General features: G+C 42.2%; 6 protein-coding genes across 6 annotated transcripts; 4 read left to right on the top strand and 2 right to left on the bottom strand.

Annotated features, from left to right (window-relative positions):
* Positions 1-2,011: 2,011 nt before the first annotated feature.
* On the top strand, positions 2,012-5,080 carry EAE98_011276 (uncharacterized protein; the record flags this gene model as incomplete). Its single annotated transcript, XM_038958898.1, has 1 exon — positions 2,012-5,080. The coding sequence occupies one exon, from the start codon at positions 2,012-2,014 to the stop codon at positions 5,078-5,080; it is 3,069 nt and encodes a 1,022-aa protein (XP_038804738.1).
* A 2,203-nt stretch (positions 5,081-7,283) lies between these two features.
* On the top strand, positions 7,284-9,027 carry EAE98_011275 (uncharacterized protein; the record flags this gene model as incomplete). Its single annotated transcript, XM_038958897.1, has 2 exons — positions 7,284-8,143; positions 8,573-9,027. The coding sequence occupies 2 exons, from the start codon at positions 7,284-7,286 to the stop codon at positions 8,709-8,711; spliced, it is 999 nt and encodes a 332-aa protein (XP_038804737.1). The 3' UTR covers positions 8,712-9,027.
* A 1,859-nt stretch (positions 9,028-10,886) lies between these two features.
* Positions 10,887-12,783, bottom strand: EAE98_011274 (uncharacterized protein). The gene is made up of 2 exons (XM_038958896.1): positions 12,477-12,783; positions 10,887-12,414 (listed from the first exon to the last, which is right to left on the bottom strand). The coding sequence occupies exons 1-2, from the start codon at positions 12,609-12,611 to the stop codon at positions 11,044-11,046; spliced, it is 1,506 nt and encodes a 501-aa protein (XP_038804736.1). The 5' UTR covers positions 12,612-12,783; the 3' UTR covers positions 10,887-11,043.
* A 654-nt stretch (positions 12,784-13,437) lies between these two features.
* On the top strand, positions 13,438-16,893 carry EAE98_011273 (uncharacterized protein; the record flags this gene model as incomplete). Its single annotated transcript, XM_038958895.1, has 6 exons — positions 13,438-13,507; positions 13,579-13,696; positions 14,918-15,149; positions 15,251-15,587; positions 15,634-15,795; positions 15,848-16,893. 6 exons carry the CDS (start codon positions 13,438-13,440, stop codon positions 16,891-16,893), a joined length of 1,965 nt encoding a protein of 654 aa, XP_038804735.1.
* Positions 16,894-18,281: 1,388 nt separating this feature from the next.
* On the top strand, positions 18,282-20,525 carry EAE98_011272 (uncharacterized protein; the record flags this gene model as incomplete). The annotated part of the gene is made up of 5 exons (XM_038958894.1): positions 18,282-18,659; positions 18,711-19,342; positions 19,400-19,718; positions 19,770-20,029; positions 20,081-20,525. The coding sequence occupies 5 exons, from the start codon at positions 18,282-18,284 to the stop codon at positions 20,523-20,525; spliced, it is 2,034 nt and encodes a 677-aa protein (XP_038804734.1).
* Positions 20,526-22,863: 2,338 nt separating this feature from the next.
* Positions 22,864-25,096, bottom strand: EAE98_011271 (uncharacterized protein; the record flags this gene model as incomplete). The annotated part of the gene is made up of 2 exons (XM_038958893.1): positions 22,864-24,890; positions 24,970-25,096. The coding sequence occupies 2 exons, from the start codon at positions 25,094-25,096 to the stop codon at positions 22,864-22,866; spliced, it is 2,154 nt and encodes a 717-aa protein (XP_038804733.1).
* Positions 25,097-25,273: the final 177 nt, after the last annotated feature.

Here is a 25,273-nt window from a genome sequence, read left to right as displayed (position 1 = left end):
CGCTCGAGCATGTATCGGGCATCGTCACCCAAAAAGCTTCACTGATTTCAAATCACAAGATATATTTATCACCTCCTGAGGTTTAACCGTGTACCATTGTACAAGTTAGCCGATACGTCTTCGCCGTTACATACGGAAGACAGAACAGGATTCCATTCAATTGTCTGAGCAACTGTGCAGGTGAAAGGCTGTCACGATGATCCTGACCTAGAACTATAGCTCAGCCGCAAAACTTCCCGTTTGACGAAAGATCATCACCATCGTTGGCATGGAATGAACCTTGAACCGTACAAATATTGTAGGCTTGCAGATGGATCATCGTGGAGACGTACTCTGTATACCTACATACGGACTCCGGAGCTCGAGAGTCGGACCCAAAATTGGTCGAATCAACGTTCCGGGCTCCGACTGAAAAATCTATGGACAATTCCCATGCTCGGTGTTCCACTGAATTGTACAGTACCTGCCTTCAAATATCATTTTCTACCACATCGTAAGCTTCTTTTCAAACTTCCAGAAGAATGAAACTTCCAATGACCACATCTCGCCCGACCCATCAATTCCATGACTAGTCACTAGCATCATTCACAACTTCACAAGCTTCTTTCTTTACTTTTGAAGCTTCTAGAGATTCCATCAAGCTAAACATAACCACTCACAAGGGATCCAGTAATGCTCATGAGTTGTCTAGACAACTGTTCACCGATGATAGGAGAATTCACTCGTTAGTGGGGACCATCTTCCTTTCCTTTCTCGTCCGTTCACGAGACACAGTGCACATACACAACACATAGGGCAGACATGCGGCGCCAGCACGTCAACATCCTATTTTATCATTCCATTCTCTCCCCGTACAGGAAGCGGGCATGATATTCATTGGAGAAATTTCAATCCCGAGAACTTTATTCTTTGAAATGTTACATCTATGACCCTTCGATAGCCTTCTGATGATACTCTGAGGATTTAGGATGAATGCGAAATAAGCAAAATTTTCCATTCTTTTTGAATCATTAATGCAAAAAGACCTCATTCACACCTTTATTTTCGTTAGCAATCTTTTTTTGGATGAAGATGCGGTGACAACGAATTCTGTACAAATCCTCTCTAGCTCGAATCTCGATAGACAATGACTAACAGAAGTCTCGAGAAGGTTTGTAAACTTGTAATCCACTAATGTATCCACTAATGCATCCACCAATGCATCCACCAATGCATCCACCAATGGACCAATTGTACCCAATTTTGAGTGGTCCGGGTGTGACTAATCCATAAAAAGCTTAGTCAATATTGGACCCCCTCATGTTCATCGATAACCTCATTTTTTTGACTGAAGACTTTTTTTTCCAAGAGGGAGAGTCCAACAATGGTATGGTCAACTCCTCGCCCACTACAACCAACAATCATGCATTCATTTACAATGGACACATATAATATCCCAATACGGTAATTATAATTATAATTATATTTATATTTAATTCAATCATGACCGTAATTCTTCACACACATCGAAAATCATTGGCTGGATGGTGAAAATTGCATAAAGTGGATAGAAGATATTCCCATCCAACCTATCAAGACAATTGGTGAGTGGAGGTTAATCTTTTCATGGATTCAATAAATCAAATTTTTCCTTTTACCTCCAAATCTTTGATTCGATTCATCCATTCACCTTGCCGTCCGACCAACCCCTCAATTCTACCCATACAAACCCACCCATTTCCTCCCAACCTTGTCCTTTTTCCTTGCTCATTGTTGGTCCCATCTACCGTATTGGGAAAAAGAAAAGAGCTCACACTCATTGCCTTACCACATCACAAGTCTCTCCGACTTTTTTCTCCCAACCTGCAAGTCAACCTCACTCCATCTCCTCTTTTTCCACCCCCCTTGTGCTACCATCTCACAAGAAGGAAGGAAAAAAAGTGAGTAGAAGAGAAAGTAAACATCCAGGTTCTCCCGGATGTCTCTTTTTCGATACATCTCTCACCTACCATACGCAATCTTCAATCCAACCATGTTCGGTCGTTTGTTAGGTCGTACCGCTTCCCCTCCAAGGGCTATTGGAGCTCCTCTTTCTCGCACAACTACTACTACATCAGGTGGAGAGGATTCAACTACTTCTGCCGAGCGTGATGCTAGGGATAAGGAAATCGTCGAGGCTGCCATCGAGGAGGCTGTCAAGAAGGCCTTGAACTCGGATGTATTTTCAAATGCTATCGCTACCTCGTTGGTCTCGCAGATCAAACCAGCCTTCGAATCATCCATCAGTTCTATCCCTACCGCCATTCAAAATGTTTCCCTCAATGTTGATGCTGTCGATACCAAACTCGCTGCTACAGCTACCAAGCTTTCTCAACAAATCGATGCTAGCAATGCAGAGACTGCAAGCAAATTAGCTGCCGTCGAAGAAGCTCTTGCTAAGATGACATCTTTATTGGAGGGATTGAGTGAGAAGTCTTCTTCTCCTCAAGACACATCGGTTTTGGAATTACACACTACAAAGTTGGATGGAATTGCTTCAGAGGTTGCTGCTCTCAAGAGTGCTACAAATGAGGACGCATTCAATGCCATCACATCCGACCTTGCTATTATCAAGAGTGATGTTGCCGCCATCAAGGAATCTGACTCAAGTGCCACCTCCAAGGATATCCTCTCTGCTGTCAACTCTTCCAACGAATCTCATGCTTCCCATGCTGCTGTTTTGAACGAAATCAAGTCTGCCGCTGAAGGACATGCTTCAACTCTTGGAGAGATTAAATCTACTCCTGCTTCTGCCCCAACTGATATTTCTGGTCTCGAGAACTCCATCAAGGATATTACTGCTTCCATTGAGGAAATCAAGTCCGCACCTGCACCATCTACTGTCGATATCTCTGGTCTTGAATCATCTGTCAAGGAAATTCTCTCTACATTGGGTGAGGTTAAGGAAACTGTTTCCGCTCCAGCTGCCGCTGTTGAGAAGACTGATATTTCTGGACTGGAAGCTTCCGTTAAGGAAATCTCTGCTACCGTCAATGAAATTAAATCTACCCCAGCTCCAGCTCACGAAACCATCGACCTCTCTCCAATTGATGCTCAACTCAAGGAAGTTGCTTCTAACGTTGCATCTATCAAGGAATCTACTTCTACACCAGCTGCTATCCCTGAGCCAACTGATATTTCCGGCTTAGAATCTTCTGTCAAGGAAATCATCGCTACTCTCCAGGATATCAAGACTTCTACTGGTGCCGCTCCTAAGGAAGTTGATTTCTCTCCAATCACATCTACCCTCGAATCCCACAAGAGCACTCTTGACGAGATCAAGTCTTCCGCTTCTGGACCAGTCGACCTTTCTTCTCTCGAATCCTCCGTCGCTGAAATCAAGGCAGCTCTCGAATCTCATTCCGGTACTCTCAACGAAATCAAATCAGTTCCAGCACCGGAAAAGACTGATCTCTCTACCATTGAGAGCTCCGTTAACGAGATTAAGACTATTGTTGAGGAAATTAAGGCCAAGGAAACCCCATCTGCCGAGAAGGTCGATTTAAGCAACGTCGAATCTTCAATTGAATCCATCAAGGTATCTGTTGAGGAAATTAAGACCAAGGAATTCCCAGCTGTCGAAAAGGTTGATTTAAGCAACATCGAATCTTCAATTGAATCCATCAAGGTATCTATTGAGGAAATTAAGACCAAGGAATATCCAGCCGCCGAGAAGGTTGATTTAAGCAACGTCGAATCATCCATCGAGTCTGTCAAGGCAATTGTTGAGGAAATCAAGGCTAAGGAGACCCCAGCTGCCGAAAAGGTTGATTTAAGTCAAATCGAGTCATCGATCGAATCCGTCAAGGCATCTATCGAGGATATTAAGAACAAGGAGACCCCAGCTGTTGAAAAGGTTGATTTGAGTCAAATCGAGTCATCGATCGAGTCTATCAAGGCATCTGTCGAGGAGATCAAGACAAAGGAGACCCCAGCTGCCGAAAAGATCGATTTGAGTGCTATTGAGGCATCGATTGCCTCTGTCAAGAGCACAGTTGATGAGATCAAGGCTAAAGAATCACCAATTCCAGAATCAGTTGATTTGAGCAAGATTGAATCTTCCATCGAGTCCGTCAAGTCCATCGTTGAAGAAATCAAGGCCAAGGAAGCTCCAGCTCACGAAAAGATTGACTTGAGCGTAATTGAGGCATCTATTGCTTCAGTTAAGAGTACCGTTGATGAAATCAAGGCTACTCCAGCTCAAGAACAAAAGGCAGTTGATCTTTCCAACATTGAGTCTTCTATTGCAGCTGTTAAGGCTACAGTGGATGAGATTAAGGCTACCCCAGCCCCAACTCATGAACCTACTGACCTTTCTAACATTGAATCATCTATCTCCGAAATCAAGGCAGCTATTGAAGAAGTCAAGGCATCACCTGCACCAGAGAAGATTGATCTAAGCTCAATTGAATCATCTATCTCCGAAATCAAGGCAGCTATTGAAGAAGTCAAGGCATCACCTGCACCAGAGAAGATTGATCTAAGCTCAATTGAATCATCTATCTCCGAAATCAAGGCAGCTATTGAAGAAGTCAAGGCATCACCTGCACCAGAAAAGATTGATCTTTCTAACATTGAGTCTTCCATCGCTTCCGTTAAGACTACCGTTGATGAAATTAAATCTACCCCAGCTCCATCCTTCAAGGAAACTGACATCACTGGTCTTGAATCATCCGTCAAAGAAATTATCACAAGCATCTCTGCTCAAGATGGTGTCTTGACTGAAATTAAGACTACAACTGAGAAATTCGATACTAAGGAAGTTTTGACCAAGGTTGAGTTGATTGCTCAAGAGGGTGTTTTCTTGAATGAGAAGGGACTTGGTCAAATCAAGGACAATGTTAAGACTATTGAGTTGAAGTCACCAGCTACACCAACATCACCAACTACCCCAACTTCCCCAACATCTCCAGGATCCCCATCATCTTCGACATCCCCATCAAAGTCTACCCTTAAGAAGAAGAAGAGAAAGGCGGCTGCTGCTGCCGCTGCTGCCGCGGCCGCATCAGGAAATGCTACTCCTGAGGCTAAGTCCGAAGCCGAGAACGAACAAACGGCTTAAATATTCTCTTTTGATTTTTAATCGGTTCAGTTAGGGGAATCTTTATGACAAGGAGAGAACAAGTTAAGGGTGTATGACGGTGGAGGATCGAGTGGATAGATATGATGAATGTCTACTAATAATGGACAAAATGACAAATATATGGAGGAGCTAATAATGATGATGTAATGGGGGGATAGTCTTCTAACATGTCTAATGGATACCAAAACTTTGTATACATTTCTATCGTATTTTTGAGCATTTGCATTTGTATTTACTGTGGCTTTTGCTTGATTTGCATTACACATTTCGCAATGTTTCATTGCATTGCATTATTTGCAAATATGCGAGCATTATACCCGTCTCTTGCTTTGTTGATGCAGGTGTGTATGTATCGAGATGGGGAATGAGAGGTGATTTTATGAATTATGATGATTGTTGATGGAAGATGGGGGATGAGTGATAGTCGGTGGTGATAGTTAGCAGTGAAGGGGGAGGGGGTAAATAGAAATATGTGCTTTTATCTTGAACTTATGACTTTTGGTTTTGAATTGAATTGTATGTGCTTGTGTTTGTGTTTGTACCTGTGTGTATGCGGGTGCGGGTGCGGGTGCGGGTGCTACAAAGTTGTACTTGTGATACTCACACAGCTTTCAAGATGTTACATCCCCGCAGAACAAAGGAAACATTTCGGGTCGGGGATGTGGTGTGATGTGATGTGGTGTGATGTGATGTGGTGTGGTGTGATACCTGGTTTTCTTTCTTCCCCAGCCAAGACGGAATTTTATAGGGGATTGATTGCACAGTGGCTTGGGATTGTTGGGAAGTGGGAGGTGGAAGTGGGAGTGGGAGGTGGGAGTGGATTTGAATACTGGGAGTGAGGTTGTGGATTGTGGGATTGTGGGATTGGTGGTGTAGGTGTATGTGTGTGTAGGTGTATGTGTGAGTGTGAGTGTAAGTGTAAGTGTGAGTATGAGTGTAAGTGTGAGTATGAGTGTAAGTGTGAGTGTGAGTATGTGATTTATGTTTTGGAAGATTTTTGTTTGGGGGAGATGAGGGAGAGATAATGAGGGGGGGGAGGTGAATAATTAGGGAAGCATAAAAAAGAAATAGGAAATTAAAAAAAATAGGAGATTAGAAATGCAGGGGTTTATGAACTTTGCTTTATACGCAGTCAGATAGTGCGGCAGGAAATGGATTTTTGGGGCGACAGAGAGAGAGAGAGAGAGCGAGAGGCGAAGAGGGAGAGGCGAGGGGGAGGGGAATCGAAGATGTAGGGAATTGAAGGATTGAATGAAGTCTTGTATTTTGTGTTTTGTTGTTGGGTCATTGTTTTTAGTCTAGTTGTCATAGTTTTTTTCTTCTTCTTTTTTCTTCTTTTTTTTTTCTTCTTTTTTTTCTAGGTACAGTGTGCAGAGCGCAGAGGGGGATAGATTTTGGTAAGAATATTGTTTCGTTTTCTTGTTTTGTTTGTTTTATTTCTATTATCTCTTTTTATAGGTATCTTTGGGTATTTCTGCTATTTTATTCTGAGTGCAATTGTTATCCTTTCGCTTTTCGTTCTTTCTTTTGCGGGCTGCTCGTCTGCTGCCTGCTGTGATATTAGATTTGTGTTTTTGGATCGATGAGGTTTGTTTGCTGTGCTATATTGTATTCTATTGTATCGTGTACCTAGGTATTTTCACTTGAGTTTTGGGGAAATGCGATTAGGGGGAGGGGGAGGGGATAGACGAATAGACTGTATTGTATTGTATTGTATTATATTGTTGGACCAATAAGTGAAACTTTGGGTTTAATTTCAGGTGAAATCAAATTCTGAGTCTGAGTCTGAGTCTGGGTCCGAGTCTGAGTCTGAGTCTTAGTCTTAGTCTGAGTCGGGGTCTTGAACGCAGATTCATATTCATATTCATATTTGCATAATGAATGGTGGGGTTTGGATGGAGATAAATTTAATTGACATGAGACTTTTGGTGCTTCCATCTGCAGTTCCATGTTTGTATTTTGGATAGAGTGGAGCATACGTATGATATGTATGATGGGGTGATATATCTCATGGAGATTTCTCTCGCGGGTTTTCATCTTATTTCGAGTGTGTGTGTGTGAATACGCATGGGATTATTGTGGAAAAGGAGTTGAAGACGGGGGATTTTAGATTTTTGAAACTTCTTCATTTCATCTCTTGTGAAAGGAAAAGGAAAAGGAGAAAGGAAAGGAGAAATTTAAAATGCCACCCTCTCATCAACGACATCGTCGATCCCCTTTCAAACGCACTTCATTCCGTCGTACCTCGTCGGGTTCGAGTTCTCTGAGGTCGTTTTCGGAGGTCCAGTCTCGTTCTGATACTCACGTTCAGGCTTCGTTCGCAAACCCCGAGATATCGGGATGGGAGAAAGATGATGTGGTGATTCGAAATGGGGAGACGGATACATGTTCTGTTAGTTTTCGGCCTGCGGTTACGGTGACGCTTTGTCGAGATGAGGTGGCGGTGGTGAGGAAGGTGGATGGAGGGATTTCTCAGTCGCGAAATCGATCTCATGTACTTCGGTGTGAAAATGAAGGAGGGGTGGAGGGGAGAGATATAAGTTTATCTGCAAGTAGTATGTATTCTATCAATACGCTTGGATATGCCACTGCGGAACCTGGTAAAGATGTAGATAATGGTTCGTACATGTCTTGTTCATCTATCCCAACGGTTCCGGAACTTTCGCTTGAGATGTCCACATCGACTCCGACTTTGAGATCTGAGGTTTCTGCTTTGGGTTTGAATGCTGTGGGGAAAAGCGGTGGGGGAGTGGGGATATCGATGGTGTATTCACGAATGGAGAGGTGGAAAAGTTTTGGGAAGGCGAGGGGATTTCTGGGGGGTCGGAGGGTGGGGGATGAGGGTGGAGAGGGAGAGGAAGGGCAAGGGGAAAGGGGAGGGGGAAATGAATCAAGAAATGAGAATGAGAATGGGAATGGGAAAGAAAAACGCGAGAAGAAAATAAGACCTTTTCTAAGGAAATACTGTCTTCATCCTTTTAGTATGAGGAGTAGTTTTCGCTTGGTAGGGTGGATTGAGGATCCGATTGGTAGTTGTGTGGGGTGAGTTGATTTCTTGTGTTTGTTTTTAATTTTGCTTCGTTTTGTTGGTGGATATTTTGAGACTCTGGAGAGAAGAGGGGAAGGTTTGATGTATTGTGGGAGGAGTATTGAGATTTTGGGTTTGATTAGGGAAGTTGAGGTGAGGATACTTGCTATAGGGATGGATAGGTGGATGTTCATTTTCGCGTGTTTTCTTTCGTTTGGGAGTTGACTGAATCTCTTTTTGTTTCTTTTTCTGCTTTGTAGAGTTGATATATTCTCCTCTCCAATTCTCTCACTCACTCACTCACTCTCTCTCTCTCTCTCTCCTCTTCTTTTTCCGCTTATTTCCCCGCCCCTCCCCCCCTCTAATACTAAAACCTTCAACCCGGCTTCCAATATCACTTACTCATACTATCACTTTCAAAGCTAATAATCATCCGTATATAGTCACGACACAGCCTACGGAACGGGTTATGCGACGGGATATGGAGAGGTAAGAACGGGGTATGCATATGGAGGGGGAATAGGAGATGCGAGGTTATGGGATGAAGCGAGACGGAGTGGATGGGAGGGGGGATTGTATTGAGGAAAGAAGAAAAGAAATGAACAGGCTCGTAATGATAGTGCGGAAAATGATGAGCGGAAGGATAGGAGTGGCTCTATGTATCTGTCTATTGCTGGACTAGGTTCATAAGTGGTCTGCTTGTATATGTTTGTTCATCTGGATTTTGTTGGTGAATGACTGATACATCTTTTTTCTTCTTGATTCTTGATTATTTCTCTTCGTCAACTGTTTTGGTATCTCTCCTCCTGATTGCGTTTATTGCTTACGATATACCTTTCATGACTTCCCCTCTACTTCCCCTGCTTCTCCTCCTCATGTAGTCCCATTTCCAACCTCTACACTTTTTTGCAAATTCTTCAATTAACTAGCATCAGATGGTAGTAATATGATGAAAAGAAATAGTGTCGATATTTTATAGGTCTGTCTGATGTTTTTGGATGATAAAGTTATAATGTGCTTGAGAATCAAGAGAAAGACACAAGATTTATATAGTGCTGGAGTTGGGAGAACATGTATGAATTGTAGCATGAGAACGATACTATAATTTAATTCTTGTGTATATATTCTAAACAATACTAGAAAATTAATGATTAAAGTTAACGTTAGGATGACATGTGTCACCTTCAATTTAGTCAAGTCTAAAGCTTGATTGTCTAGCTGAAAGTTAAGTGTATATTAGCTCGTTCGCTAGATGGAAGAATGCGGGGTTGATGTAAGGAGAAGCGAGAGGATATTCAACGTATATGTCTTTATCATATCGGCAGTTGCTATAGATACCTATGAGCACAAAAATATAGGTCAATTTAATGTAAGAAACGTAGATTGAGAATGATACCCGGATATCCAATTATGCATGAAAATTGAAGATCATAAATTGATAATCTCGGTTGTTGCTTCCTGTCCTCTATGGTCGGTATATTAGAACTCTTTTTTTGTCAGAAACATAAGACCTCAGATGATCTTCCATCACCAAATCACACGTATAAGCATGTTCCTCTCAATTCCGAGTCTCTGTTTTCCTATCCTCACTAAATTCACTTCGCAAGTTCACAACCACAAACATGCTTCCGACAAACAATCACAGTAGATGAGCTCCTTGCTCTAGCCTGGCTCTACTTAGTGACCGCTGTATATTTTGGCTATGCAAATGTAATCATACAAAGCACATACCTCATTCGCAAGTATGTCTTTCTTTTTGTTTCAAATATATCTCCATTGGAATTCCTACCGGGAGTCTCTATTTAGGTATAATATATAGTAGACATTTTGTGATTTCTTCTATACTGCTGAGGTTGCATTGGATTGATGTTTGACGTTAGACAATGTGAGAGTGTGGTACTTGAAGGGTGGAGAGACGAAGAGACGGGAGACGAATTGGTGACTTTGCATAGGTTTACACGGAGGAACAAAGTTTCGAGATTGGAAAGCAGACTTAGAAACAGAGAGGAAAGAAGAGATGAGAGAAAGTGATGGAAGTATTGAAATTAGATTATACGAGAAAGAATTCTTGTTATTCTCAACAGGATCTTGAGAGAGAAGTATAAATGTAGGCAGCTTCCAGGATTCTTACCTGGATGGTATCCTCTAGCAAATTCATGGATATATCGCAATGAAATGTCCTGGATACTATTTTCCTGATCTCACTTTGTGATTCGCTAACTGCAAATTCTACTCGTCTAACACCAATTTCTCAAACTTAAAAGCACAACAATATCCGCTTTGAAATACTCGCGACATAAATTTTCCAAACATTATACACGTGAAAGTATAGTGTGGGAGTATGGAGCTCGTTCAGTACGCTGACAGATATTATAGTATGCTCGGAGTTCTCAGTTCCCAATCCCTATTCTATTGATAAGTTCACTTCGATTTTGTCTCCCAAGAATTGTGATCAGAAGGGTAATGCAAACTTGTTATGATGTGGGAAATGCGGAAGAAGGGAGGAATGGTTTTTAATAGCCCATAACGTTGATTGAATATTGTGGGAAAGTTTAGGCAGTGAAAAAATGCATCAGAGAGCTGTAGGAATGGTGCCGAGTTCCAAATAGGAGAGTTGAACGAACACATAATGAATGAACATGAAGTATTTAGGGACTTCGGATAAAGAAGAAGTTGACTGATGGCCTGCAATATGATGGTTAACAGAATCTATATGTTTGGGAGCGTCACATCATGCTATTTTCGGAGAGCATTATACTTGATGATAGATGAATTTATTTGTAAAGAGTCTATGCCACCCACGCAGTGATGCTTTAATACTACTATAGATATAAAACTCTAGCCGGAGTCAATCCAAACGCCAACGGTATAATATACCATAGTATACCAGCATCAACTAAATTACCACCCTATTTTATTCATTATCATCATCCTCATCCTCATCATCAATAGATTCCACAATCAAGTTCGCACTCTTGCCAACTCTCTCCCCAATTGTTCCTCCCCCTTCAATCTCATACACTTCTCTCGGTATGCTTTGCACTAATCTGAAATTATATTTGTGTTCATATCCTTCCGGCTTTTGCCTATTGTACTCCTTGCCAGTTTCAAGTAAATCATGGCATTCGACAAATGCGTAAAGTTCTTCGATTCCTGAATTCGCTTCGAAACGTCGAGTAATTCTAGCGCCTTCTGGCATTCTCAATGCAACTCGAACAACATTCGTTCCTGGCTCAGGTTCTGGTTGAATGGTTTGTACTCGCCATTGTTTCCATTGTTTTCGATTTTCGTCTAATTTGGCAGCAGCTTCTGCTTCTTCCTTCCTCCTCTTTTCTTCTGCTGCAGCCGCGGCTTCTGCTTCCTTTCTCTGTCTAGCACGTTCTCTATCTTGTGCTAAAGATTGCTCATAGGCAGAATCTTGTTCTTCTCTTAATGTGCGTTCGAAGTTTTGCGCTGAACGTTGTGCACGAACTGCAGCCAATTTCTCGGAATGCTGTCCCATTGCGCTTTGTAATTTCGCTACGAATGCGCCAGGTGCTTCTTGTCCAGAGATTCTAGCAATAACCGACATTGATGTAGCTCCTTGGTCGGGTGTATGGGTAATTAAGGCTGTGAATGGAAATTTGGTACATCCCAAAGCTGAAGAGATTTGATATGCTTCTGAATCGCGTACATCTCCCATCCAAAATATTATGTTATTGGTTTTGTCCCCGAGAAATGAGATAACTTCTTCGGAAAGCAAAGTTTGGTGCACAAAATCGGATGTATCATCATGTTCCGGAGACATTAAATGAACAATAAGGAATTTTAAATCCTTTTTTGCAAGATCCAATGCTTGCGCATAACCTCCATCGAAAAATGGTATATTGTTTGGCCCATATTCTTCCTCGAACTCCCGCTTTGTGCGTGTTGCTGCATCTCTCGGTTTGAGTGACCTCCGTCCCATTGTGTTTGATGCGCCGGTAGGTCTGAACCTTGGTAGGAAAGGAAACAAAAATGCAAAGGCTCTATATCCCATCGAGAAAATTTTGTAGAGCACACTGAATGGTGCGAATAGTATGGCGAAAATAAGATTTGGTCTTCGAATTACTTGATCCTCCGGCTGAGGAACGATTCTTGGAGCCGAGTCCACATTTTGAGCTCTCGTTCGATTTGAGGATTCGTTGAGAAGACTATATTGAAGGTTTTCTTGTCTCGAAGCTCGAGGAGGTGGAACGTTTTGAGCTGCTAGCCCTGCTGCTGTCAAAGAATCATCTTCGCCGTCAAAGAACTTTGCGATTGCAATCTATCAAGAATTAATACAAAGATGGATATGGGATCATTGAAGGATAAGGCTCGAATTCTTACCTCAACACTCCATTGTGATCTCTGCAATAGAGGGACTGCTTGATCTACTTCTTGACCAGTTACCGCAAGTAATTGTTGTAAAGCTGCCTGCTGTGTTTCGGACAGCTGGCTGATATCGGTATCTGGAGTAGCCATTGTTTGTGTTGTCAGTTTGTTTGTCGTGTTGTCCAAAAGACAGAAGTTACTTGAAATATATTTGCATGTTCAGTAGAAATGATGAAAGCCGTAGTAGCGGCCAGATAAGAGTGAATCGTTCTTTATATTCAAATTGAACTTGGTGTGATATCACGATTCACTAGGGAGATATTAGCTCAGAAGTACGGATACAGCAGTTCTAGAATTAATGATGATTGTTCAATGACAATGATTGAGCCACAAATCGGTATCGGATAAACTAAATTCCCGTTAAAGCCACAACAAGGCTGAAAATCTGGATCCACCTCTTTATCGGATCGCATTAACTTCTGGTGCATCACCACCAGCCAGCCAATGTTCCCACCTTCAAAGAAACCTCCACCCCGCGTCATATATATTATGATATCTTCAGCCTCAACACGACTATTAGTCTAAACTTTCATTGAATGTGCTACATGTCACATTGGTTTTGATCTGTCTGTTCCTTGGCAGGATTCTTTGTATAGCTCTTATGTTGAATATCATTTCTACTCATTAAACCTCACACAAGGACCAATCTTCGTCTTATTGGATTTTAGGAAATGTCAGCCAGATTCAAGTGAGCAAGAAGCATATCCATCACTTACTCCCTTCACTTTACCCCTTTTACGCGTCGCTGCGGTCAATTTCCTTTTGGAAACGCTAGATGATACTTGAAACCACCTCATTAGTTGAATTGAACCGAGCTAACATGATTCCTTTTCATTAGGCTTCCTAAAGTGTCATTGGGGTCCGGCAGATAGTTCTATTCACCTTGAAGCAAGAATTTAAAATATAATATAAAACAATGGCGGCTACAAGATTCAATCAACCCGAACTTCGTAGACCGACGAGTTCTCCGAGGCCGAAAGGACGTGGTATGTTTTAGGCGCATTCTTGGCTTGATATGCATAGGAAATGAAAACGGATATTGATGAAGCTGTACTAGAAAACGCGAAGGATACCCTATGTCGAAATGTTCTGATATATGGGCATTGCCGTTATGAGGATCAAGGTTGTGCCTTTAATCATGATCCTAACAAGGGACTTGGAGGAATAATCGACCAGTGAGTTTGTTTTCAATTTCTTCGGATTCAAATAAGGGATATGAACCTCTTCAATTTCGATCTCGCCAAATATCTGGACTTTCAAATAAGTTTCGCCTTGGACTTTGGGAATGGTCGTCATCGGTATTGGAATTTAATGGAGTTGAATTCCGAGTGAATTGGCATTCTGTTCACTACTATAGGGCCAAGTGCCCAAATCCCATGACTCGATGCGCTGGATAGGATTTCATTCTTCGAATTAGTCTACCTCCATGGCAATGGCCCTTGTAGAGCCAGCGGATCCTCATTCCAGCTAAAACTGAGATTTATTTCAATGGCAACTATGGAAAATAACATTTCGATCCTTTATTGGGAAAGTTACGTGTTGCTTTGAATAAGCAGACTGTTGAATGATTTTCGGGTCGTTGTCACCATATACTTTGCAATGTGTGGCAGTCTCTGTTTTTCAGGAACAGAAGGAAATGATCTGGAGCTGTGATAGTCCCCCGAAGTTCGCTTTCGTCGATTCGAATATTGCGCAAAGCCTGTCTCGGCATTCATACTTGATGTTGCAACTGGTCAAATTCCTTTTACACTATACAAAAACTGTCTAACTTCGGGGGTATTTGGACCATTGTTACTCATTTCTGGCAACTTACCCAGTCTCGTGGTTGGCTCCTGCTGTTATAGGATCGTCGTGGGGGTGCTACTTGCCTATTCTGTCTTCATTGCGACTCTATTCGAATTGCATATCGTTTTGATACCAAACTCGATCTTTCTACTCTTCATTGCACAACCATCTCCTGTAACGTCAAGAACAACAAATTTTTATCGACATGCAGGTTTTAGTCAATAAAAATCTCAGGAAAGCAGCTCCCAGATCACATTCTACATCTTTGGACTGTACGGACTCTATGGATTGCCAAATCTAAGTTGACCACGAAGAATGGATAATACATGGCAGAGGCCATGGTTGGTCAAAGCCCAAATGGATCACACAGTTTTTCAAAAACAAGGCGTTAACCCCATAAAAAGTCCTCGCAAAAGAGTTTGGAAAGATAGAAATACTTCGGGTTCGACGGACTATTCCCCAACCAGCAGTCAGACAGAATCTAATCATTCTTCAATCAATTCGCAAGAACAGAGTCGTTCTGCAATACCTTGTCATCGCGGAGATTTGGGATCGAATGAGATGCCAGGACAAAAACTTCCATTGTCGAATGCTAACTTTAACGACGATAGGCCAAAGAAAGCACTGAACGTAGATTCGCCTTCTTTCACACCAGCAACCATATCATCATCCAATAAAGGAGTATCTTCAATAACTTCGCAAGCTGCAAATGCAGCTCCATTCACTCCTCGAGGACTCACGAGTGGGACTGCCACACCAAATGCACCGCTCGACCCAGAGATACCTCAATTTAATCCAACACAGAGAGACTTTACTCCACAGAACTATGATCTCTCTCAGACTGTAAGCGCACCAATTCCGCTATCCTTAACTATTACATCCATGTCCAACTTAGGCATGAGAGTATTTATTGGTTATTGAATAAAGTACTGATATAAAACAAGCTACCCACCAACGGTGCCACACCTGAAGCTACATATGATCCTTTCTCGATGGGAAATGTCTCTCAAGCGATTCCCGCCACATTTCAGAACCACTATTCTGAAGACCTTGGCATTTTAGCAGGAGCAGGTGTAGCAGGTGGAGGAACAGGTGGAGCTTACTTTCAAGGACAACCAAGCTATAATGTCCAGCCTATAAATTACCACCTATACGCCGCGATTGGTCCACATGCGGATAATTTGACGCCTTATCAAAAATCTATCCATGATCTTTTCCTCTCCGACCGGCTTCGTGAAGACCTTCAAAGGAAGTCTGAAGCCGTTCAACAAGTAATGCCAAGTAAGCATAAGAAATATTATGATGGTTTCATTACTAATCAAACTAGATGCCCTTCCGAACATTGGTGTGTCACCGTATTCATACTATTCTCTCGTCGCTCTAGACACAACTCAGAATAGGAGCACCACTGTTTTTGGTTGCACAAGTTGGGTATACAAAGCGCGTTCAGAAAAGAATGGCAAATATTACTGCTTGAGACGACTAGAAGGTGGGACAGCTACATACATCCCTTTCTATGAACGAGTACTAACGAATGATAGGCTATACTCTTGCGAATGATAAAGCCATACGAGCCATCAAGAAATGGAGTGAAGTCAACAGTGCGGGTATAGTATCATTCATTGATGCTTTTACTACACGACAATTCAAAGATGGTAGTTCACTAATCATTGTCACAAATTACCATCCACTTTCAAAAACGCTTTTAGAGCATCACTTTTCCACCACAACTACAAGCCGTTATAGAAATCAACTTCCTCGGATATCTGAAGACATTCTTTGGTCATACATTGTACAAATCACAGTTGCAATCAAGGCCGTTCATCAGGCTAATTTTGCTGTGCGATGTATGCATTTGAGTAAAGTTATTCTTACAGACAAAAATCGAATTCGTCTTAACGCATGTCCTGTCTTTGACATCTTACATTACGATCAACGTCGGGATATCAAGGAACTTCAATATGAAGATTTACATTTATTCGGCATACTTATGTTATCCTTAGCCACAGTCAATGCATCAATTACACCTCAAACCAGCCCTCAAATCTTGCAAACCAACATTGATAGCCTTAGCCGAATTTACTCTGCAGAACTTGTCGATACAATAACATGGCTTCTCACAACTCCTTCTTCTCCGGAGACTAAAGAATTGCAAACTTTCATGCGAGGAATCTCCGGCCGTATGGCCACTGCCTTCGATAGCTCCCTCCAAGCGAATGACGAATTAACCTCCGACCTCTGTCGTGAGCTTGAGAATGGTCGACTCGTTCGCTTAATGGCTAAACTCGGCAATATTAATGAGAGACCAGAATATGAAAATAACCCTCAATGGAGCGAAACCGGAAATCAGTATACTTTGAAACTCTTCAGAGATTATGTGTTTCATTCGGTTGATCCGGAAGGAAGACCAGTTACGGATATGGGATGGATTTTAAATTGTTTGAATAAATTAGATGCGGGGAGTGATGAGAAGATTCAATTGACCAGTAGAGATGGAGAAAATTGCTTTATTGTTAGTTTCAAGGAGCTTAAGAAACAAGTCAGTACTGCTTGGGGGGATTTGCAGAAGCCCGGGAAGAGATTTTAGCGTGGTTGATCAAGAGGAGTAAAACTTAGCTTGATGGAAAGTGAATTAGCGATGCATTGGAAACAAATAGTTGTCGTTATTGACATCATGAATAAGGCTTATGAAAAGCTTACATTTAGTGGACTTTGATGAGGTGCGGGTATAATTGGGAGGGGAGAAATGGGATGACAGCGAAATATTGAATTAGAAAAGCACAAGTAGGAGAAACAATCAAGGAAATTTATTTTATGATATGTGTCTGCCTTGTGAGTGTTGACATTTGATGCTGGGGAATAATGGAGGGATATAGAATCAGATGTGTAAGATACATTGTGATCGCTAGCAAGTGAGAATCCAAGTGGGTTGTGTAAAGTCTTGTCCCTCGTTCTAAGAGGTATGCATTGGTTGCACATATCAGTGGTGAACTACACCAAGGGAAGAGAAATTGAGGATTCATGTCACGCATGTTCCCATTCACTGCGAGTAATAATCAGTAAGAAGCAATACTTACACAATTCTGTATACCTCTAAGCGGCCGCGAACAATTCTATTTTTCAACAACTGAGAAAATGACAACGAAAATTCCCAGGTGAAAAAGGCAGGGAGCTCCTTGGATTTCGAGGTTGCATTGGGATTTGATGGTGATGAGATATGGAATTCCCTGTGGGTGCGATGGTAAGATATCTATCTATATCTCATGCAAGGCTGTTCGAATGCAAGTTAGCTTGTTAAATGTGACCAAGGGTGTGAGCTCATGGGCAGAGTAGGATGGATGGTGGTGGAGATAGCAAATGCAAGCAAACGCTTCGAGATTTTTACCCAGTATTCAACCGTTGGACTGGCCCCAGTCCCGAAGTCCCTAGATGAAATGCTCGTTGCCGGTCTCAATACCACGCCCTCAGTGATCTCGTGATACCGTCGCCACGTGATCATTCTCCAATTTAAGGCATCATATCCATATTCACTCAGAATTCCAGATTGGAAAGAGAGTAATTACTGAAACTTGGGAAACTAATGTTAAATAAATGGATCATCAGTATTCACTTTTTCCTATTTGAGAAATTGGGAGATAAAAACGAGTATTCTGCCTAAACTAAGCCGAAAATGATTAGCTGCGTTTGTTCAATACCAGGCGTACCTGGATCTTACATCAATGATATCAAATCCTGAACAATCTTGCAACACCATCTCCTGTTCTTTCTTAGGCAGAGCAGGCAGAGCATTCTAGGATCAAATCATCATCAACTAGGTAGGCATTTCATATTGATCAAACAAATGGTCTGAGCGACGAGGTATAAATTCCAACGACCATTCTCATGGCAAACACCAACCACATCCGTTCGTTCCATCGTCTTTACACACAACCATCAAAACGACAAAAAGTGAAAAGATTCTCCAAGCCTTCAACAATGCCAGATTATCCAGGTCTCGGCCTTCCCCTGCGCCATGATCCACAAAGCCTTTCCGACGACAAAAGTCATTATCCAATTGGTGCCCATCACGGCTGTTGGGGTGCGACGTCCAACTTAATTTATGTCCGAGAGCTGGCCATGATGAGCATCATGGATCGTCTCACGGAGAAGGAAGATTGGCACAAGAAAGTCTTCAACGAGGAAATCGTGTCTAAGTGGCGTGCAGAAGCTCTAGCTATTCCAGACGAACAATTTTGGATGATAGCAATTCGTGATAAGCAACAAGATCGGAGCTACGACGGCACTATTCACTCGAATCATGATAGACTTGACAGACAGCTAGAGGGAATCATGAACACCAGTACTTTTGATTGTGTAAGTGCCTCTCCGCACAATGTCTTCTGTGACTAACCTGATATTGAAAAGTGTATCGAAGAACTTCGAAGTAAGGCCAAATATTATGAGAAAACCAGTGTCATTCCAACTCTTGACGCCTGCGCGTCTGTTGCCAAATCGGATCGTTTGGTCTCTGCTGAGCTCCATAAATCTCTGCGCGACGCGTTTGATACGCTCAAAAGGGATCAATCCTCATCACTCGACTGGCATCCAAACTCGAGTGAAATGGTTCAAGACCTTGTACATCCTTCAATGTACCCTTTAGTCTACGGTCGTAGTCGAGTCATAAAAGATGAAGTCGTTGGAGTCAATGATGCCGTTGAAAAATGGGCAGGAAAAGGTGAAATCATCCCATTGGGAGGGGCAAGCGTCACCACTAAGGGATATCAAAGTCGGGGCGCAGGAATAAAACATTATTGGTCAGACAAGTATCAATGGTTGCCCGCAAATATAGCTTTCCAAGAAGATGGAACAGTCAAATTTACCAGTTACATCAACAACATTCATCCAACCAAGTACCCTGAGATTTACAGGACAATTGAAAAGTTGGTCGAGACTACTCTTCCCTTATGGAATCAATGTCTTGCTCTTAATACAAACTATGATAAAAATCATGGTGCGGGAAGAATAGAGCCTCGATTCCCGTACCCTGATGACCGGGAGTAGGTGTTTCCCCCAATCCTTTCGGGATAAGTATCTTAATTCTGACTTGATTCCAGTGACGAAAATCCGGAGCTATGGAATCCTCCGTGCGCTGGGCAAGGAGTTGGCGAAAAGGAATCTGATTTCGGCAGTGGCAATGAAGATGAAATAGATATCGAAGGTATTGACAATGAAATAGAAGAGGAAGAAGCTGAAGAAAAATGGAGGGAGACACGCAAGCCCGTCATTCCAGAGCCTCTTTTCGAAGATGTTGATTATTCAATCAAGCTTCGCCTTGAACATCAATTTCAAGAGTCCGGTCTCCAAATCATCATTAAGATGGCATCTATTGAACTTACTCCGGAAAAGCCTGAATTTCCGGCGGGGAGCTGGCATGTGAGTGAAACTGTCGTATCCAAAAAGAGTCTAACGCTAACATAAGTCAAGATTGAGGGACAAATGAATGAGCACATTGCCGGTACTGCGCTCTACTATCTTGATAGTGAGAATATCACTTCAAATGATCTCTCATTCCGTATGCAGACACCAGAGCAAATTGACGACGAACTCGGAACTGGACAAGATGCCTACTATTGGCTAGAGCAGGTTTTTGGAACAAATCTGGGGCAAGGTAACTCCCCGTGTCTTCAAAATTATGGTAGTGTCGAAACACGTCAGGGAAGATTACTTGCTTTTCCTAACGTTTTGTAAGTAGATGGCTTGGTTCTTTAAATATTGGGTGCTAACGCATGAAAAAGTCAACACAAAGTTTCTTCTTTTCGCTTAGAAGATCCGACCAAACCAGGCCATCGACGATTCATCGCCCTATGGCTCGTAGATCCAACCTTGCGTGTCATTTCCACCGCCAACGTTCCACCGCAACGATTGGATTGGTGGGTCGACTCTCTATTTGGAAATACCCCCGAGGCTCGTAAAGTAGCTTTGTCGAAGCTTCCTGCGGAGTTAGTAATGCTCTTGAATGAGAATGGCTTGAATGCGGATACTTCGGCAAAAGATATGAAATTATCCCCGGAGTTGATGGAAATGGTGCGAGAGCACTTTAATACCGGTGGTAATCCATTACTTATGGGGACTGAAGAGGCTAAAGAGCATAGACTCAAACTAATGGAAGAACGTGGCGCCTTTGTGAGAACGGCTGGACAGGAATGGCATGATTCAGGTTATAATTTCTGTGAGCATTGAGTTGATTGTACATTTCGCGTCGTGTCGATCTGGAAGAAACCATTTCGCTTCAGTTGAAATCCGCATTTCATGGCCTAGTAATTAAGTTTAGAGAGGCAGGTTGTAATGGAAGGTATGGATGGGGTTGAAACAAAAACTTTGGCTCTTTGATTTGGAGTACGATTCCCTCGGTTAGTTTTGAAGATTTGGCGGGTTGTTAAAATCATTCCCAACTTTTTAATAGCATGAGTTTCCATTCGAAGAAGACCTATTTAATTTCAGATATTGACAAAAATTTACATGCACAAATTCTTTCAGTGTCGGGGCATGCATGTGTAATGTTTCATGTAAGTGCTCACTTTCGTTTTACACTATCTTAACAACGTCTCGATACGTTGATTGTTCTATTGACAGTCTCGACTCCGCCACTACGTCCCAGGAAAAAAAAAAGACGCCGGGTGAAAAGATTTTTGATCCCTTTCTAATTCTCATCTTCTTTCGCTGGAGCAATACAAGAATATGATGACGATAAAAATGCGGCACTCCTAGACAACTTGCACGATAGAACGTCACTGGTGGAATTTGTGTGCAATATTTTGAGAGACGTATAAATGATAAGGTTTGCTTCGTAGCTTGCCAAGTGGCTGAGATTGGGAAGTGAATTAGGAACAGCGGAATGGAGTGAGGGGAGCAGGACTAGAGATTTCTCCGGTGACGCGAATAGTCGCTTTCTATAGTTTGATTGACCTTTCACTGATCAGAGATCAAGTAGGATTAAATTCAGTGGTGTCAAGAATAGTCCGCAGTAATACGATCAACCTCTTCTTGATATCTTAGTAGTATAAATTCAATACCCCCCCCTCCTTTTCCCTCCTCCTTAGGTATTGCGTATGGAGACGTCAACGTCAACGTTGGCAGTCAGGAGATCTTGACCCCCAAGAATCAACCTTATGCTCTGTTGAGGAATATTCTCGCATATGCTTGCGGAATAGTGTGACCACAAATTTTTCAGGAAATGTTAATTTGGAAGCCTTTGATATGATGGTAAATGATATGCGGCCACGATGCGAATACTTTCAACCAGTTATGAACGGAGATGGAGATGATAGTGGCATGTATATATGACAGCAGGAACTTCATTAACTCCACAATCTTCAGGATTTCTTGGTGTGAAGATTGATGGGATATGAATTTTGTATGAAATACTCAACGTACCACAATTTCAGTCGGATTTCGGAACTCAGTCTGCTTGCCCTTTTGGTGATGATACTACAGCATTATGCGTTGGTGTTGTGGGAATGATTACTTAGACAGGTGATTTATATACTCCATATGCGAAATCAGAACTAAAAATGAGTCACGGTTTTATCTTGGACTAAGAAGCGCTCGATAATCATTTTCTAGAGTCTAGACCGATTGCTGTTTAATTTGAGTTTTGAAACGGTAAAGTTTATGAATCCAGTGATCAAAAGACTTTGAATTCTAATACACTACAGGAAATTTGACCCGATCCCGGATGCCGCGATCTGGTACTTTTGGAGGACCACTCTAGATCAGGTTTTGCTACGGCACGACAGACGAATTTAATATTATTGGTTAGCAGAGAAATAAGAATTAAAACCACGGAGGCCAGATCGATTGCTAGGATCTCGCTAAGAATGAACAGTGAAAGTGTGACTGCACATCAATCATCTGTATTGAATACCGAATTCTTCGATTCTCAAACTCAAGGAAACCACAAGATAACTTTAGTGTTAGCCTTCAGTTGTGTGATTGACTTTAATAGAAGTTCACTGCTCCGTCGAGATTACGACCGATGTATAAAATCAACCACTTTGCTATTCTTTTCTCTGTCTGTCATCTGCAAATAGCTGTGCTATAGTGCCTCACATGCTGGGGACGTTCCGAGAAAGTACGTCTTGTCTTGCTTGTTCGAGGAACTTAGGGACAATTATTTCATAATTGAGCTTCGAGTCCCATGGATGATTCAAGGCTATATGTGAAGTGGCGGTTGTCAATGAGGATTTTTTGTGGACCTTGTCAATGGCATTGGAGATTTGTAATTGCCGTCAATGGGTGAAAAAGGTCGCATCTTGGCAGTAGATTATTTGATTCACTTTCACCGAAAACACTCGCTGTCAATCTTGATTGGCGTTAATCACCATTTTGAGAAACTTAAAGTCCCATACACTTGCAAAACGGAACGATTAAGGACTGAATAGAGGTCGATCACTAAGAGGAGAACTCAACGGTAGAAGAGACGCGAAATTGGAGATGTATGTGAATTTGTTACTGAATGCTGTAGTGTAAAGATGGCATGTTATCAATCTAACAAAAAGGATTTTCTATCGATCCTAAATCATCTAATCTCAAAAATTTGGGAGGTCACTTCCCTACACTCCAAAGCCTTCCCAATCTCTCCGTTCATAAGACCATGTGCGTAACATTGACCTACCACAGTCCAATAATCACCATGTGGTCTCAAAATATAAGGTACAGGTGACCCGTACAAAACGCACAGGCTATCGCCCTTCTCTACCTGTTGGTGTCCCAATCCAATATGTCCCTTTGAAGTGATAAAGAGCCTCCGGTTTCTGATCGCTTCTTCAAGATACTTGTCAAACATTCTACTTTCCCGAAGCACAGACATTCGCTCGATTTCTGTTGGTGTTGGCTTGCCCATGTCTTCATTGTATTCGGGAACATGATCGTCTTGGAACCTTTCAAGGGTATCTGATTTAGATAGAACCTTATTCATTAGCATGGTGCGACAATATGCTTCCGTCAAAGTACCCCCTGCCACGTAAGATTCCTGGTGCTTCATTGATCCTCTCGCTTGACGTAAATTCAAGATAGAAGTTTGCCAATCATCTGTTTCTAAGGTCCCCTCACTCCAGCCACCTAAAGTTTTATCGCAAATCGGTCCAAAATGATATGGCCATGAAGAATTCGCGCTACAGATTCTTGTCTTCCAAGAATCCCACACATCCATAATTGTACCAGAGTCAGCTGGTGCAGATGTTGCTAGATGGTCGCATCGGAATCTTCGGACCATAATATCCTCCCACTGACTTAGAATTTCGAAATGCGAGTGCGTATTTGCGTCCATGACTTGACCGCATGTGTCGATATCACTTACTAGCACACCTCTGGCGCTCATAACGCGATCATTGTCATGAAATCTCAAATCTGGGGTCAGATTGGTTGCAGCTTTGTAGCAATATGCATCGTTGTCGTATATTGTAAGCGGTCTAACCCCAAAAGAATGCTTTGATATGATATCTAAATCTGTGGCCCAGGACTGTGAGTCATTGCTGGAGGTATCTTGATCTCCGCTGAAGACGCCCAGATAATTAAAATCGCCACTACTAAGTAGATGCTTCGCAGCTTGAGTGTAGACCTGGGTTTTCGATAATGTGTAGTCTGGTATGATATCGCAACTATCTGCAAGTCCAAGCAGCTCATAGATCCTGTCGCGAGGATCTGTGACTGAGATGTGAGGGCCAATTATTTCCAAAACGTCACTGAGTACAAGTGACTTATTTGTAACAACATTGACTCTAGAATGAACAAGTCCCTTGATACCATATGAATATTCATTAATCCAGTGATCTTCGCCACTTGCCACAGCATAATGAGTTCCACAAGACGAAGCATAACGAATGGCGAAAATCAAATCATCAAATGAGATTAAATGCGAGCCACAATGAACAATGGGATTCTTCGCAAGAGCAACTTCTTGGATAATCCATAATCTGCACCAGTAAGAATTTTTCAATGGTGTCCAGAACTCGCATTTCAATGCGTCTCGCCACTTATTTTTGTTCTCCAAATCTAGGTGAGGCGATTCCGTTTCGCCACGTTCCACGCTTTGAAACCAACCAGCGAGTAATTTCAAGGCAGCAAAATGGTTCGAAGTGCTAGAAACAGCACTCTCAGTTTCCACATGAGGACGCTCATCATCCCACATTCCTCTGTTTGAAAGTTTTGGCGGACCAAGCCATATTATCACATCTTTAGCGTCCTTATAAATGCGACGCATTTGTTGTACCTGAATACCCCGCTCTGGAACATCTTCTTGGTTAATACAAACTGCGTCGACCCATAGAACGCGAGGGACTTCGGTATCTCGAAGATATCTCAATGCGCTTTCTAAGTTTGTGGTCGCCATAAATACATGGCCATCGACTATGATCGGAGCACGAATTGATGGATCTCCCCAAGTATAGGAAAGTGCTTGGTATGTAGGATTGTCATCAAGTAGACATGGAGATAAAGTACAGTGAATAGGATCGTCGAAGGTGCCCGGCTCTATTCCAAGAACTCTGATCTCACCATCTTTTAGCGGATGATATAGTTCTGTTGTAGATGATATATTGTTGTAGGCTATCTTGCAGTAAGCGGTTTGTACAGAGATACCATTGCAAGAGACCTTAGCTATGTGCTTTTGGCACTTTGAACTTACTCGATTGAAGAACGTTCAGAACGTGAAGTAGAATTAGTGACGGTGATACTACAATGTCAAATATCTGCCTTGTAGATTTATGAGCTGAAAAATAAAATAAAAACGTCAAAAGGATCTGCACGCTCATAAGCTATACCAGTGCAGTCGCACCTTTCAAATTCGTAAACCTCCGAGTAAGCCCCCATCTATGCAAACCTTGGAACCCTTACATCTGACTGCCCCGCATTACACGTGCATTTACACCACAAGAAGACAGCGCTTAGTGGCTCGTCTCCTTAATGTTTCTTGAGATGCCGGGCATGAA

The sequence above is a fragment of the Botrytis deweyae genome (genome assembly GCF_014898535.1).
Source record: "Botrytis deweyae strain B1 chromosome Unknown BDEW_046, whole genome shotgun sequence".
Classification (NCBI taxonomy): domain Eukaryota; kingdom Fungi; phylum Ascomycota; class Leotiomycetes; order Helotiales; family Sclerotiniaceae; genus Botrytis; species Botrytis deweyae.
The sequence above is the reverse complement of the archived record's forward strand: the minus strand, read 5'-3'. Positions and strand labels throughout refer to the sequence as shown.

Coding starts and splice junctions, on each gene's coding strand:
- EAE98_011274 (XM_038958896.1), bottom strand. CDS start 12,611: ATGGCTACTCCAGATACCGATATCAGCCAGCTGTCCGAAACACAGCAG. Junction 12,415..12,476: donor GATCACAATGGAGTGTTGAG/GTAAGAATTCGA, acceptor AATTCTTGATAG/ATTGCAATCGCAAAGTTCTT.